Raw genomic sequence first — 16,400 nt, 5'->3', positions numbered from 1 at the left:
ACAAATGTCAACACTAAGATAACACAGATGTTGGCATTATCAGACAAGGATTTCAAAGCAGCCACTATAAAAATGCTTCCATAGGTAATTAAAAACACTTGAAAACAAATGAGAAAAATGTAAAGTCTCGGTAAAGACAGAAAAAAAAAAAAAGATATACAGAACGAATGGAACCTTTTAACTTAAAATATACAATAAAAACTGCCAAAGGTGGGGAGGAGCTTCCAGTGGATCAACAACAGCAGAAGGAGGTAGAGGGGAAAAAAATCAGTAAATTAAAAAACAGAACACAGAAATTACTCAATCTGAAAAACGTGAAAAAGTAAAACACCAAAGAACTTATGCAACTATATCAAAAGGTCTAATATTTGTAATAATGAGAGTCCCAGAGAGAAAAAGAATGAGGCTAACATTTTTAAAGGCTAAACTTTCCCCAAATTTGGCAAAACAATAATACAAAGATTCACCCTGACTGCACATATTACCAAAAGAAATCCACCAGAATCAAATTTCTAGAAAAAAAAAAAAAAGGAAAAATAATAAAAGCATATAGACAAATAATGCATTACTGTTAGGGGGAAAACATTTTGAATTCTAGCAGATTTTTTTTTTCATCCCAAAGCATGGAGGCCAGAAGGAAGTGAGATACTTTTCAAGTGCTAAAAGAATTGTCAACCCAGAATTTTATATCCAGTGAAGATATTTCAGAAACAAAAGAGAAATCAAAATAATCTTACATGAAAAAAACTGAAGAACTGAAACACTGTCAACATCATGTAAGTCCTATCGTAAAAGAATAACTGAAAGAAGTTCTCTAAACAGAAAAATATAAAAATTTAAAATAATTAAGAAATCAAAACACTCAATTCATGGATTAGAAGACTCAATATGGTAGATTTAGTTATCTCCAAACTGATACACAGATTTAATGAAATTCCTACCAAAATTCCAGCAATATTTTTGTACTACAGGCACAATTATTCCAAAATTTACATGGAAAGGCAAAGGAATTAGAATAGCTAAAACAATTCTGAAAAATAATCAAGAGGAATCACTAAAAACTGATCATACAGCTATGGTGATAACAGATTATTTATGGAAGAATACAAATTTCAGGAATAGCCCACACAAGCATGGCCAACAACTTGACGAAGATGCAACAGAAACTGAATAAAGTTTTTTTTTTTTTTCAATTTTTGGTGCTGGAATTGTTAAGACACCCATAGATAGACAGAAATGCACCTAGACCTAAATCTCACACCTGACTGATAAATTAACCAAAATTAGATCCAAGATTTAAATGTAAAACTTAAAACTATACTTTCAAAAGATAACATAGGAGAAAATCTTCAGGGCCTAAAATCTTTAGGACCTAGGACCTGAGTTCTTAAATATGATACTGATAACACAATGCTTAAAAGGGGGGGGGGGAACAGTAACTGAACGTTTTTAAATTGAAAAACTTATAATCTGTTAAGATTCTTAAGATTAGAGTATAAATATGTTCAAGCCACATACTTAAATGCTGGAAAAACAAGCCACTCAAATAGAAAACAGGCAAAAGACATCAAAAACAAAGTAGATACACAGATGGCAAATAAGAATTTAAAATATATTAACACTATTAGCTACTATACCCTGAATGTTTATGGTTCCAAGATATACATTAAAACCTAACCTCCAACATGATGATATTGGGAAATACCACTGGGGAGATAACTGGGTTATGAGGGGAGAGACCTCAAAATGGAGATTAGCATACTCTAAGGAACACCAAGACCTTTACTTACATAAGCCATTGCAAAAATGCAAATTAAAGGGAAACATAACCTTATCTGAACTAAAAAAATACCAAATGCTTTGAGAATGTAATCTTTTATATGTTGATGAAAATACAAAATGGTACAGCCACTCCAGAAAATATTGTTGTTACTTTTTAAAGTTAAACATATACTTACCTGTCAACCTGACAATCAAACTCCCAGGCATTTATCTCAAAGAAATGAAAACATATGTTTAAAAACTAGAACACAATTGTTCATAAAAATTTATTTGAAACCGGGAAAAAAAATTTCCATCAATAAGAAAGTGAACATTTAGACAAGCTGTGATACATCTAGACCATGGAACACCACATGGCAATAAAAAGGAACTGCTGATACATGAAACGGCTTAAATGATCACAAGGATAATAACTTCAGTTAAAAAATCTCCAGGACTAGGGGTGGTGGCGCAATCCCAGCATTTGGGAGGCAGAGACGGGAAGATCACGGTCCATGGACAGCTTCAGCTACTTAGTGAGGCCCTTCTCAACTAATGAGACCCTGTTTCAAAAGTAAAGAGACTAAAACTTAGGGCGTAGCTCGGAGGTAAAATGCTCCTGGGGTTCCATCCCCAGTACCGAAAAAAGAAAAAGGAAAAAAAGAAAGAAAAACACCTCCAAAAAGTCTTTTTTGTGTGTGTGTGATACTAGGGTTTCTGGAAACCTTTCTACCTCCGGGGTACACTCCCAGACCTATTTTATATTTTTATTTGGAAACAGGGTCTCTTAAGCCAGAGAGGCTGGCTTCGAACCTGCGTGATCCTCCTGTCTCTGCCTCCCAAGCGCAGGGATTACAAGCGTGCACCACGCCTGGCAAAAGTCATTTCTTATATGATTCCAGTATATGGCACTCTCAAAATAATAAAGTTGTAGATATGAACAACAGTTGATAGTTGACAGAAATTAGGGATGATGGTCAGAATGGGGGACATGATGAGGTAGGCATAACTATAAAAGGATAGCATTAGAGAATTCCTTAGGGTAATGAAATAGTCCTATGTACTGATTATAGGCATTAGTTACATGAAACTACTCGTGATAAAACAGCATGTAATCACATACACACTATACCTGTAACAAATTCCTAGTCTTGACATATTCCACTATAAATATGTAAGAAATAACCACTAGGGAAAATTAGGTGTATAGTACATGGGACCTTTGCACTATCTTTGCAACTTCGTGTTGGTAATATATAACTATCTTAAAAAGGTTTTTAAAAATTAACTATTGGATAACAGGATAATATGCAAATTAACTTTTAAATGATTCCTTGGAAGAAGGTGAGGATTCCATATATTAAATACACAAGATTTGAAGAAAATAGGTCAGTTGGATACAGAATTTCTATTTATTTTTTTGGTTTGGAGACTGAAGTTTTTGAAAAGCATAGCTGATGTTTACAATCTTCCAGATAAGAAACGACATACTGTTGTTATTGAAATAATGTAAAAACACACTATACTGCTTTGTAAAAATGTTAAAAACTTAACATGTTTTAAACACACCTGGAAAGCTGAGCATGGTGGCGCACACTTGTAATCTCAGCATTTGGGAGACTGAGACAGGAGGATCGCAGTTTGCAAACAGCCTCAGCTACTTAGTGAGGCCCTTTGCAACTCAGTGAGACCCTGTTTCAAAATAAAGAATAAAAAATAGGGCTGGGGCCGGGAATGGTGGTGTATACTTGTAATCCCCATGCTTGGGAGGCTGAGACAGGACTGAACAGGTTCAAAGCCAGCCTCAGCTACTGAGTGAGGCTCTCAGCAACTTAGTAAGACACTGCTTCTAAATAAAATATAAAATAGGTCGGGAGTATAGCCCGGAGGTAGAAAGCCCCTGGGTTCCACCCCCAGTAGCAGAAAAAAAAAGGGGGGGCTGAGGTATAGCTTGGAGGTAGAATACCCTTGGGTTCCAGCCCAGATCTGCAAAAGAAAAAAAAAAAAAAGCACCTGTATTTGACATGTGTTTCTTCAGGAATTATATTTGTTGCATAATTATGACTAAATCTAAAAATATAAACTTATTTCTAAAATGTCCTTTCAAGCTACAAGATTTCATTTTTTATATTTAAAAAGGTTTGCAGTGACAACAAAACAAGTAAACTAAGGGTCATTTAAAATGGATATGACATAATTCCTTAAAAAGAGTAAAATAATTTTATGTGTTTATTTGCACAAGTATTACTATGGGATACTTCAGTGTCAGCAAAAAATATACAAATACACACTTCTCATCAGGCCAGTATTTTAATAATCCACAGTATAAATTAGTACATAAAAAGTGCTTTTATGACCTGTTACCACCTAAAACTAACACATCATGGAATTTTCAAGAGCGTGTTCTTTGACTTAACCTCTGCTCTTCTTTAGAATTACCTGTGAGGGGAAGAAAATGAAAATGTGTATTATAACTGTTGAAAATAAAACATAATTCCTCATAGCTATGTGTACATAATATGAAAGCCTCTGAATTTATAAAAGACAATTTAGAAGGTGATCAAGAAATCCTTTTGCTTTATAAATGATCTTAGATTTCTCTAGTCTATACTTTTCTCAATGTGAAACATGCTTCAATTCCCAAAGCCTAGATTCAAAGTTATCTCTATTAATCTCTTCAATTGTATTGCTAAGGTTTTCAAATTAATGGTTTCGATTTTGAGGCTTTTAAACAATTTAGTGATATATTGAGTTAAAGAATATTCTAAATTTTGAAAAGTCTATTAAAAATCAGGCATTTCAGAACTATGAAGTTGTACACATCTACTGTAACATAAAATTCCTTGGATCTGGGCTAGAAGTATATCAGTTGGAAGCCAAGAGTGGCCATCTTATGCTGAACAGCTTGTTTAATAGATAATTTTTAAATACAAAATACACATACTTTTCTTTTTTTTTTTTTCGGTGGTACTAGGGGTAGAACACAGGGGCTTTCTACCTCCGGGCTACACTCCCAGACTTATTTTATATTTTATTTAGAAGCAGGGTCTCACTAAGTTGCTGAGAGCCTCACTCAGTAGCTGAGGCTGGCTTCGAACCTGTGTGATCCTCCTGTCTCAGCCTCCCAAGCGCAGGGATTACAAACGTGCGCCACCACGCCCAGCTCAGAAAATACACATACTTTTCAAGCACATAATTCTTGCTTTATTCTCAGAGAAAATATTTTCATTAATAATTGGAATTTTGGGGATCACAAGAGAACTCAGAAGCACCTAAAAATCTCTAAGACATGCACACTCCTTGTCTTCCAGATGCCATCAAATAAGTTTATACTCTAGGCCAGTACTTCTCTATTCTATAAGATATTAATATGGGTACTTCAAAAGAAAGTGTTGTATATTCAAACTTACAAAATGTTATTATGTATTTAAATAAATTTACAAAATGCTGCAGTTTGAAAGAGAGTTCATTTAGTTTCTTGAGGTATAGGGTCATGCCAGGGAGCTGGGAATAGTCTTCCAAGTGCGCCCCTGGGGGTGCCTATTCTTGGCTGGCTTGCAGAGTGAGTTCTTTCTGTATGCTTCTCAAGAACTCTCAGTCCTTTTGATAATACCAGACTGGATGCCTAATGCTACAAATAAAAGACCAGAACTTTCAGGAAAAAATTTACTGTGTCCAACAATTCAGGAATGGTAGAAGTCAAGTCAGTGTTCTGGGGAAGACTTCCAAAACAAGGGCAACTGTCTGTGGAAGATATAACAACAACGGTGCTGTGTAAACCCAAACTTTTACCCCTAAAATATCTGACTCTGGAAAAACTGGAAAAAAATGCAGCAAGCAGTACAAGATATAATTCACCAACAAAAAATGGCAGAAAAAAACTAACAGCAAATTACCCAGTGACCAATAACTAACCACTTTATTACTAGGTAATAATTAGAAAATATTTCTGCATCCGTATATAAAATATTTAATAAAACTAGTAATATTAATATAAACTAAAAACACCCAAAATTTATGAAAACTTGTCAATTTAAACACTCTTTGGTACTAAACACAAATAGTTAAACTGGATCAAATTTCATGGGAACTTTCTTTCATATATCTTTTAGAATTGCAAATTGTTCTCAAATCCTATTGCTATATGTTTTATAGAGGCACAAATGACTTACTGGGACTTTTATATAGAGCAGACCTTTACATGTTTATTAAAAACCTGAATCTGATACCTTTTAATCTCAAAGTATTTATGCTGGGTTTTTAAATTACCTAATTTAAAAAATTTAACAATTTTTTGTGCTATGCCATGTTTAATGCTATCCTGCCTGATGATACTACCAGTAATAACAAAACTGGCTTCTTAAACACTTAATTTTAAAGAAAGCTTTGCCTATTGTATATTCAACTAAGCTTTTAATTATACTAATTTAATGACTAACTGTATACATCCAGGTATCAAATCAGGCTAAAAACTGAAATTGGTTATTGCAATTATCTATATAAACTCGAATAATATGGGCTTGAAAAATATTGGGTAAACATGAACATTAAATTTACTTAATTTTAAAAGGCTGAAGCCAAACTGCTAGCCAGTTTTTTTCTTAAGAATACCTTTATAAATTCTTAATTTAATTTTTGGATGGTTTGTTACAATCAATAGGTAACTTAAGTTACCTTAGACCCTGAAGCCCTGCTGAGTAATTAAACTTTGTAAAAGAGGTTAGAAATGTAATCATTCTTGAGATAATTGCTATTTATTGGTAGCTAGCATTTCCTTGAACATTGTAAACAGAAAGTTTTGAGTCTTTGTAGAATAATTTTTATAAGCTAAAATTACTTTAGAATAGAATTTAAGAATAATGAAAGCTGTTATATATACTTGAGAAAGTCATTAAGCTTTAGATCAGATCATTTAAAAGGGAGTAAAGTATGTATGGATTTTTCACAACCAAAAAGAAAAGTAGTTTATTTTCATGTCTTCCATAACCTTTCACAGTTTTACGTGATAGTTATGTATGATATTAGAAATAAGCTGGGCATGGTTATGCATGCTGTAATCTCAGTACTTGGGAGGCTAAAACAAGAGGACTGTAGATTCAAGGCCAGCCCCCAGTAACTTAGTGACACCCTGTTTCAAAATAAAAAATAAAATGGGTCTGGGAATGTAGTGAAGAGGTAGAATGCTCCTGGGTTCAATTCCCAGCAACCACAAACAACAACAACAACAACAACAACAACAACAACAAAAAGTTGTTTGTCCCATTGCCTATATTATTATAGGTGATAAAGAATACATGGGAATTTTGATTTTTTCACCTTGTTAGTCTATAATTATTTCAAATATAAGTCTTCAAAAAGTCAAACAAAAAGTAGACTTTCAAAAATAAGTTACTCTCCTACATCATACCAACCTCCACTAACTATTGTTGCCAGTTTTTTGCACATTTTTTATAGAAACAAGCTCTACACATAGGTAGTAACGTTGCAACTAATCAAGAAGGCACAATGTTTGACTATTAACACTAATCTAAGCATAGAACCCTTTGAGGTGGGTCATAACTTTTAGAGGGAATGTTTCAGGAACATATTTGAAAATCTGTGCCCTAGGCATTACATTCTTAAAGTATACTAAAATGTCAGTAAAATGCAATCTTCTTTTATGAAAGATATGATTACCAAGTCATTCAAAACAAAGCTAGAAAATAATTTTGGTAACAAAATAGTCATAAAAAAATTGACAAATTTCAAGCTCAGCTTAAAATTCAGATTTTTCTGTTTATTCCAGGTTAATAATCAAACATAAACTTTCCCCTATATATTGATGAAACAGTGGCCATTAATCTTACCATCAGAACTCAATTATACATATATAGGGGAAAAATTCTAACTTCATAATTAAACCCATCAATATGAAACTCAACCAATCAACAAAGCTAATGAGTGTCTCAGTCAGGTAGAAGTAATGACCAGGTGGTATTTTGAAGGTTAATTCTTGCTCAAGAAAAGAAATTCAGATTTTACCTTAGCTGCAGCCAGTACATGATCCTTATTAATGACTCTGCACTTATCTTCACAGGCATTTGTCCTAGACTCTTCTGCTAATCGATGAATAAAGAGTAAGCAGTTCAAATGGACCTTTAAAAGAGAAAATACAAATAGATTTCTAAAGTCAAACACTGTTTTGAAATAACTTTTGAAGTTACATAGAATTCAGCTTATCACCGGTCAATTTTAGATTCTATACAAAGAGACTTAGTCATTACAATACATGAAACAATACTATGTAAGGTAAGTCAAATATTGTAACTTTTGTAAAGCATAACTATGTATTAAAACTTAAGCAAGTATTCCTGCTTCTCATTCCAAATAAATTTAAATTTATAATGGAATTTTTGTATGTGTGGTACTGGGGATGGAACCCAGTGGGGGGCATTCTACCTCCAAGCTATACCCTCAGCCCTATTTTTTATTCTTTATTTTGAAATGGTCTAACTGAATTGCAAAGGGCTTCACTAAGTAGCTGAGGCTGGCCATGAACTGCGATCCTCCTGTCTCAGCTTCCTGAATGCTGTGATTACAAGCTTATAAGTGTGCACCACCATGCCAGGTTCTATAATGTAATTTAAATTTTCATAAAATGTAAATCAAAATATATTGAAACTCTTATTCTACAATCTATGTCTATAAAGATTTTTAGACAAATATTTAACCTAAAAAATCTACTCAAAAGCATATTTATAATTAAATTTTTAAAGACTGCTGAATCCCAAAACATATGTCATCTATGAATATCATAAAATAATCTTATCCACTATCAATAATATTTTTGTATATGTGATGCTAGATACTGAAGCCAGAGGTATTCTACCTCTGAAGCCATACTCTCAGATCAGTTTTATTTGTAATCTGGAAACAAGGTCTTGCTAAGTTGCTCAGGTTGGCTTCAAACCTGTGATTCTCCTGTTTTAGCCTCCCCAGTACTGGGATTAGAGGTATGTACCACCACACCTGCATTATTGTTTTAAGACTCTGTGAAAATTATTTAATAGATAATATAAACAGTACAAGTACTTATGAAGTACTCTAATTACGTAAGATATTAGCATTGTAGAAAGCTGAGTAAAAGGATACAGAGGACTCTACTATTTTTGCAACTTTTTGTGAGTTTATAATTATTTCTAAGTAAAAATATAAAATAAAACAACTATAAAAGGGTAGACTAAAAAAAAAAATAAGTCCTTCTACCATATCGTCCCCATCACTCATGATTGCCAATTTCTTACATACTCTTATAAAAACAATCTCTATGTATAAATAACATACATTTCAAATAATAATTGATAATAATTATTGTATAAATATTTATACATGTCATTTCCTAATATATACAGTCTATATGCAAGGCAAAAACAAAAAACACACATATACATTATGTAATATAAGTATACATATATATGATTTCCTAATAAATACATCATATGTATATATGCCCAAAAGAAAAAAACATGTTAAAACACACTATTTTGAGACTTTATGAATATACTTCCCTCTTCTTAATGTACATAAGGGATGGATACTGAACACTGAAGAAGTAGCATTTAAAATGGATTTGGAAAGAACTATAGTAGTTTCCAAGTGAAGACATCTTCAAGCAAACTAAATATCATAAAAAAGACAGCATAAGAGTAGATTAGTTTTGTGTTTAAAAAAAAAGGGGGAACAGAAAAAGAAATTTGATTCCTTCACCCCAAGAACTGCACACTACACTGGGAAACAATAACATATGAAACTTCAAAAGAGTCCCAATAGATAAACTATATGATGTGTAATCTTAACTGCTTTTCAAGTTTAGAAGAGACAAAAACAGACTACCTTAATAGTAGAAAACTTAAAGATAATATGAGACACCTGCAGGGTAAGATTATGAAGTGTCAATGTTGAGCTGAAAACCACAAAGAGAGAAACCAGGTTGAGCATATACAAGACAAGGAAAACTGTGTAATCAAAGACAAACATACCACATAAGAATAGCTAGTGGCCAAAAGAACTTCATTTCCTCACCCTTGAGTAGGCTTGGAATTTCAACCCCCCTGCTTTTCCTTGCCACCCAGATCCCACCCCACGATGGAACCCACCTATTTATTAATGGGTCATTTTAAGGCAGGAAAGGTGGATATTGAGAGAAAGATGACTATGCAAGAAATCTCTCTCAAACCACCTGCTGGTGGATTCCTAAATATCCTTGATGAAGTCACTTTCGTCCCCTCCTCTTAAAAGCTCCAGCAAGTAGCTGGGCATGGTGGCACACGCCTGTAATCCCAGCACTTGGGAGGCTGAGACAGGAGGATCGCACAGGTTCAAAGCCAGCCTCAGCTACTTAGTGAGGCTCTCAGCAACTTAGTGAGACCCTGTTTCCAAATAAAATATAAAATAGGTCTGGGAGTATAGCCTGGAGGTAGAAAGCCTCTGGGTTCCACCCCTAGTACCACACACAAAAAAAAATTAAATAGTAAAAGCTCCAGCAAAAAAAAAAAAAAAACACTCTAGAATAAGTTACATAAAAATGCATTAAAAGTTAATTTAACCTTAATTCAGCTCATTTGTGCCACCTTTACCACCAATAAAGGGTAGGGATAAGAGTACAATAGCATATATTGCCTTTTCTTATACAACACGAGAAAGAAAGTAACAAGAAAAACGTGAAGACTATGCTCTATTAGCCTAAGAAAAAGAAAAACCCTGTAAAAAGGCAACAGATTGGAAAACAGAGAACTCCAAAAGGCTAGAGAAAAAAAGAAATAAAAGTTTGCATAGTTTAAGAACAATTGGAATGATGTATACCTAAGATTATCTATGCAGTATGCTTTTGTTATCCACATTGTTGACTTTATTTCCTGGAAATTAGATGTCCACTTAAAATGGCTCCTTTACTCAAAGAGCTCTTATGACAAGCCACAGGAAGTGCCCCCATGGTTCAACCCTGGAGAAATAGTGTTCATTCCACTAGAGGAATATGTGTTCCAAGAATTCAACACACAAATTTTGAATTTACTTCAAGACAGAAACATTATTATATACTGGTTTGGTTACAGTTATTAGGAAAGTATCATGCTTCAGGTGGCCTGAGTCAAACAGGATTTAGTGGTTTGGCTTAAAAACTGAACAGATGTTCTATTATTTGTCTAGGAAAATAAATTCACAGATGAGTACACTTTTGGACCAGAATTCTTAAGGAAACTGCTTAATGTAAAGGAAACAGTTTGGCTAACAAGGTAAAAAGGCGGGGGGAAGTTTGGTTAACAAAAAGGGAGCATCTTAACAATACCTTTTAAGATAGTTACATAAAAATGACCCAGCCTGACTTCTCAAATTCATTTTTAAATGGGTGTATTTTAAACCAGAGTGGTGTTTGCACACCTCTAATCCCAGTACTTGGGAGGCTGAAACAGAAAGACTACAGTTCAGTGCCAACCTCGGGAACTCAGTGAGATTGTTTCAAATTTTAAAAAGAAAGGACTGAGAGTGTAGCTGCAAGGTAGGATGACCCTGGGCCCACTACCCAGAAAAACGACAAAAAAAAAAAAAAAAGTTTTATCTTGCATACCCTTCACAAGCAAACTAACCAGAATGCCAGATTATATTCTTGAAAAATCTATGTTTAAAAGCCATAAACAGCAAGCCGGGCATGGTGGTGCACGCCTATAATCCCAGTACTTGGTCGGCTGAGACAGGAGGACCTCAGGTTCAAGGACAGACAGCTCCAGAGAAACAGCGAGGCTGTCAGCAACCGAAGGAGACCTCGTTTCAAAACAAAAAATAAAAAGGGCTAAAGATGTAACTTGGAGGTAGACTGTCCCTAGGTTCAATTCCCACTACCACAATACAAAATATATAAGTGCCAGAAGCAGGAATTTTACTTTATTGTTCTCCTTGAGCTGATGTTAACAGCCTTCCTTTACAAAGCTCTACATCTCGACCTTTCACCAGGTCCCGGTAAAACTAAGCGCCAGGAATAAGAACTGACATCAGGCTGGGGGCAAAGCTACCTCGCCATTGCTGGAAATGCCTTAAAGGAGCCTGAGGGTGAAGAAATAAAGGCTGGGGAGGTTTTCCTGGACCTCCCTGCCCACTCCCAAACGAGCAGGTCGGAAACTCACCAGCAAATCTCCCCGGGTATCCAGACGAAGATGGGGCTTCTGTTGCTTGAAGACGCGCCTCAGGAAGCCGCGAGGAGCCTTCCGCTTTATCTGCTTCTTCTGGGAGACTGTGGTCGAGGACGCCATCCTCTCGCTCCGCTTCCGAGGGCCTCTGGATCAGAAAGGCGCGCAGGAACCCCGGGACTCGAGCCCTCTCAAGCTTCAATCCCCGAAACTGTCGGGAACTTTTGAATCTGCCGCCCACGGAGCGCGCCGGCGCTCGGCAGTGACGTCACACGCGGCCACCGGAAGCGCCTGACTATTGGGGGAAACGCCCCGCTGGGCGGGGCCCGGGCGCTCGGGGAAGTGTTAGAGGGCAAAGATGTCTTTTAATTCCAGTCTGTATCAGTACTGAGTTGTGGAACTGTTATTTCTCCTTGAACTCCGCAGAGAAATTTTGATTAGTTCTTATGCCAAGGCAGCTACCCTGGTTCTTCAGGCCCTCTAATATTGAGGCTAAATGTCAATGGACTAAAAAAGTAGATGAATAGAAAAAAGTTTGCTATTCTTATCAGGATTTCTTAAGTGCCAATGCCTTACTAGCAAGGACTGGTTTTCTGAAATTGACAGGTATTTGCACTTTTACATAATTTCATTTCACCTTGGCTAGTTTGATGTTTCTAGCTTTTCTTTATAAATGCTGCTCTTAACAACTTTTCAGGTGTAGTCTACATATTAATTCACTGAAGTCTTTGCTACTTTTCGAGCATTTAACTTCTTCCATCTTCAGTACTACCAGAAAAGTATTTCTCAAACTTCATTCTGCATCAGAAGTATCTAGGGAGGCTTGTTGCAACACTGCAAGGTGCCCTAACACCAGATATTCAGATTCTCAACATCTGATTGTACTTTAGCATTTCTAACAAGTACTCAGGCGGTGTTGATATTCATGATATAATCATGACCTCCCACATGATTGTAATTATTTCTAACACTAGTGCTATAGTAATTATTGTGATCTACATATGTACGCAGGTGATCTGCTTCTCTGGCCTCTCAGTTCCAGAAGTGCCTGCTTGCCAGGGAGGCTACTCATGCCTAGGGTCATAACACTAGTCCTTATTGTGACCAAATACTTTATTCTCAGTGCACTTGTCTCACTCTTCAATCCCATCTCTTAGCTTTTTAACTTCTCCCTTCAGTGTCCCAACTGCAACGATGCTTAGCTGCGGCCAGGATCGCTGCCCTCTCTGCTCTCCGTTCCCGCGGAGTCCCAGCCCCACGCTCTGCCTCTCTTCCCTCCTTTAGTTGGCTGTACATCATCAGAGTGCGTCCTTGCGTTTCTCCTCAGCACTCTAGCCATTCACATTTCCTCAGATTTACCTGCCAAACGCCAGCCCTGCCCATGTTAAAGTCTCAGTCACTTCTAAGCGTGTATCTATGAACTAATATTGGCATAAGAAAACCACATACACAGTTCTGTATCTCATTTCAATTTGAATTCCTGACCACTCAAGTGGGCTAAGTACTGCCACAATTTTTAAGGCATTTTATTCATCCATCCTCTTAAATCACTATGGCATGCCTTTCCTCTTCAAACCTCCCTGCACTTCCTACCTTACTCCATTCTTAGATAATGACATTGTTTCACTGACAAAATCAAACAACTCCTAGTGAGTATCTTCATGTTGTCACAGCCACTTCTACCTGCCTAATCTCCATTTACTTCCATGAATGAATGCTAACCACTCCACTTGTGCCCTGGATTACTGCCCTCTCCCCTTTTTAAGGTTATTTCTCTAACACTTCTCTTCTACCTGCTGCTTCATGAATTTTCCTGCCTTACTGGATTGTTTTCCATTAGCACACATACCACATGCAATATCGCCAGTCTTTTGAAAACCCCCATGTGACAATTTTTCAGCTCTTGCCCTTTTACAGAATTTGGGGTCACTAATTACTATTCTCTCCTTTCTTTAAGCCATTGCAGTCAGACTTTTGTACATCTCTCTTCACCAAAACTGTTTTGAACAAAATGTCTGATTCAACACTTTTAAATCCAATGATCAAGTTTTAGGCTTCAGTTGAGCAACCAGGAATATTTGATAGGTTTTATGATCCTTTCCTCTAAGAAAATATTTTCCTTAATTGGACATAATTCTCTTAGGGTTTTCCTATCTGAAAAGAAAGCCCATTGGTCTCCTTTCATAGATCTTCCTTGTCTCCTTCATCTCAAATTTTAAAGTACCCCAGGTTTCAGTCCTCACATTTGTTCTATATCTACTTTTATTCTGTACGTGATCTTCCACAGCATGGCTTTTAAAACGCTGCTTACATCTCCTGCTGATTTTCTCCCCTATATTTCAAACTTGCACACTCAATTCCACAGGATATTCCCATCTCGAGATCCTTAATTTAAACCTTTTGCAAGGGAAAGTATCACTTCAGGTTCTGAAGAGTGAGAAGGACATGGATGGATATCCTGGTGGGGCAAGATTCAACTTACCAAATGCTCTCTTCCAGCACTTGATTCCAGAGCAGTCTTGTTCCATGGAAGTTTCTTCAATGATAAGAGATCTGCTTTCTTTAATACAGTAGCAATATGTAGTGGGTGGAACATTTGAAACATGGCTAGTATGCTGGTAGAGGTGGCCCACACCTGCAATCCCAGCATTGGGGAGGCGGAGACCAGAGGATCAGGTTGGTTCATGGACAGCCTCAGCTACTTAGCAAGGCCCCTCGCAACTCAGTGAGTCCCTGTTTCAAAAAACACAAAATACAAAAATAGAGCTCGGAGGTAAAATGCCCCTGGGTTCAATCCCTAATACTACAAAAAGAAAAAAAGAAGAAATATGGCTAGTATGACTAACGATACTAATTATATTTAAGTATAATTAATTCACACCTACATTAAATAGTACATGTAGCTAGTAGTTGTTACATTGTTACATTGAACCAGGCAGCTCCAGCAAATTAATAGGTGATCCCAACAAATACTCTCTAAAATTTTGCAGGTGAATAGAGGGCAGGAAGCAGGATTCAAAGACTACTTTGAATTGGCTTGAATTTTTAATACCTTTTTATAATGAAAACTAGACTTATGGATTTTATAATTTTATGTACCTAACTATATTATAAATAGGCATAAAAATAATAATTTTATTTACCTATGCAATAAAATGCATTATATTTTAGCAAAACTACAATATTGGTAGAGCTGAAATGAATGATCTAATTTCTATTGTACACAAAATGAAATGTCCAGATTTAAGTGAAAATTTGAATGCATTAACTCAAATATTTTAAGTTTCAAATATGTTATGCTGATTTTAAGTAAGAGAAACATCTATATACTTTCCTTTAAAAACTATATTATTTATAGACTTCCACCCCAATTTGTTAGGGAGTTCCAGATTAAAACATTGGGATTATGCATGACTATCTAAATTTTCAATATACTCTCCTTTTCATTCATCATTTTGCCTAATTCAAGTTCCTTTAATTAAAAAGCTCAAAAATCACAAGATTTTGAGCCTAGTTTTGCCTGCACAACTAGAAGCTCCCACTAGAATTGGAAGTGAGTGATGTGCTTAACAATCCTCAACCTCAAAGCCAAGGAAGGGAAAGGCAGTCCAGAGAAAAAGGAAAGCGTCTGGATGGGAGTGGCACTGATACGAGAAGGACAAATATTTCCCTTTATCCAGTTCATTTCTTCCTTTAGTACAAGGTTTGCCCTGATTTGTAAAGGAAAAGGTAGCTTTGACTGTGCTACTTACTGTGAAAATGAAAAAGTAAATTTGTTCAAGGACAATTCTTGAAAGATCTCTTTTTCTCCTCTCACACTACTTTAGGGATATATAAGAAACAATTACATGTACATTAAACTATTGGAATTTATGTTTTATTGTACTCTGTCTACTAAATTATTATTATCATTTTTTATTATTATTATTATTATTATTATTATTATTATTATTATTTGTTTGTGGTACTGGGGATGGAACCCAGGAGCATTCTACCTTTGAGCTACACCTCTATCCCTATATTTTATTCTTTGTTTTGAAACAAGGTCTCACTGAGTTCAAAGGGCCTCACTAAGTAGCTGAGGCTGTTCAGGAACCATGATTCTCCCGTCTCAGCCTCCCAAATGCTGGAATTACAAGCCTTCACCACCACACCTGGCTTAAATTATGTTTTAATAGTATCACATTTGTTTTTCAGAATACAACCTAAGGAAATTATCCAAAATACAAATTACATGTTATGCACAGAGATTTAAAGCTAATGAAATATTTGAAAAAAAGAACTCTATGTTAGCTATCATTATGACTATAAAATAATGTTTGTGAAAGCTGAGATCCTAGTAAGAAATCCACATTAATGCCAAGTGACAGAAAAAATACATGTATACAAAACTAAATAGACAATGATCATAAGATAAGTTTTTATCTGTGCCTATGTGTTGCAGTGTTGGGCCTATGCCCTCTTCAGTAAATATTGTAA

General features: G+C 35.6%; 1 protein-coding gene and 1 pseudogene across 2 annotated transcripts; one reads left to right on the top strand and one right to left on the bottom strand.

The window, feature by feature from the left end:
- Positions 1–4,173: 4,173 nt before the first annotated feature.
- CENPW (centromere protein W) lies at positions 4,174–12,044 on the bottom strand (the record flags this gene model as incomplete). Its single annotated transcript, XM_080700334.1, has 3 exons — positions 4,174–4,200; positions 7,783–7,896; positions 11,919–12,044. 3 exons carry the CDS (start codon positions 12,042–12,044, stop codon positions 4,174–4,176), a joined length of 267 nt encoding a protein of 88 aa, XP_080556460.1.
- On the top strand, positions 5,451–5,646 carry LOC308266371 (BBSome-interacting protein 1-like; annotated as a pseudogene). Its single transcript has one exon. The product of its transcript is annotated as a BBSome-interacting protein 1-like (transcript).
- Positions 12,045–16,400: the final 4,356 nt, after the last annotated feature.

Source organism: Muscardinus avellanarius, assembly GCF_963383645.1.
Source record: "Muscardinus avellanarius genome assembly, chromosome: 8".
Lineage (NCBI taxonomy): Eukaryota > Metazoa > Chordata > Mammalia > Rodentia > Gliridae > Muscardinus > Muscardinus avellanarius.
This window is presented reverse-complemented; position numbering and strand designations above follow the sequence as displayed.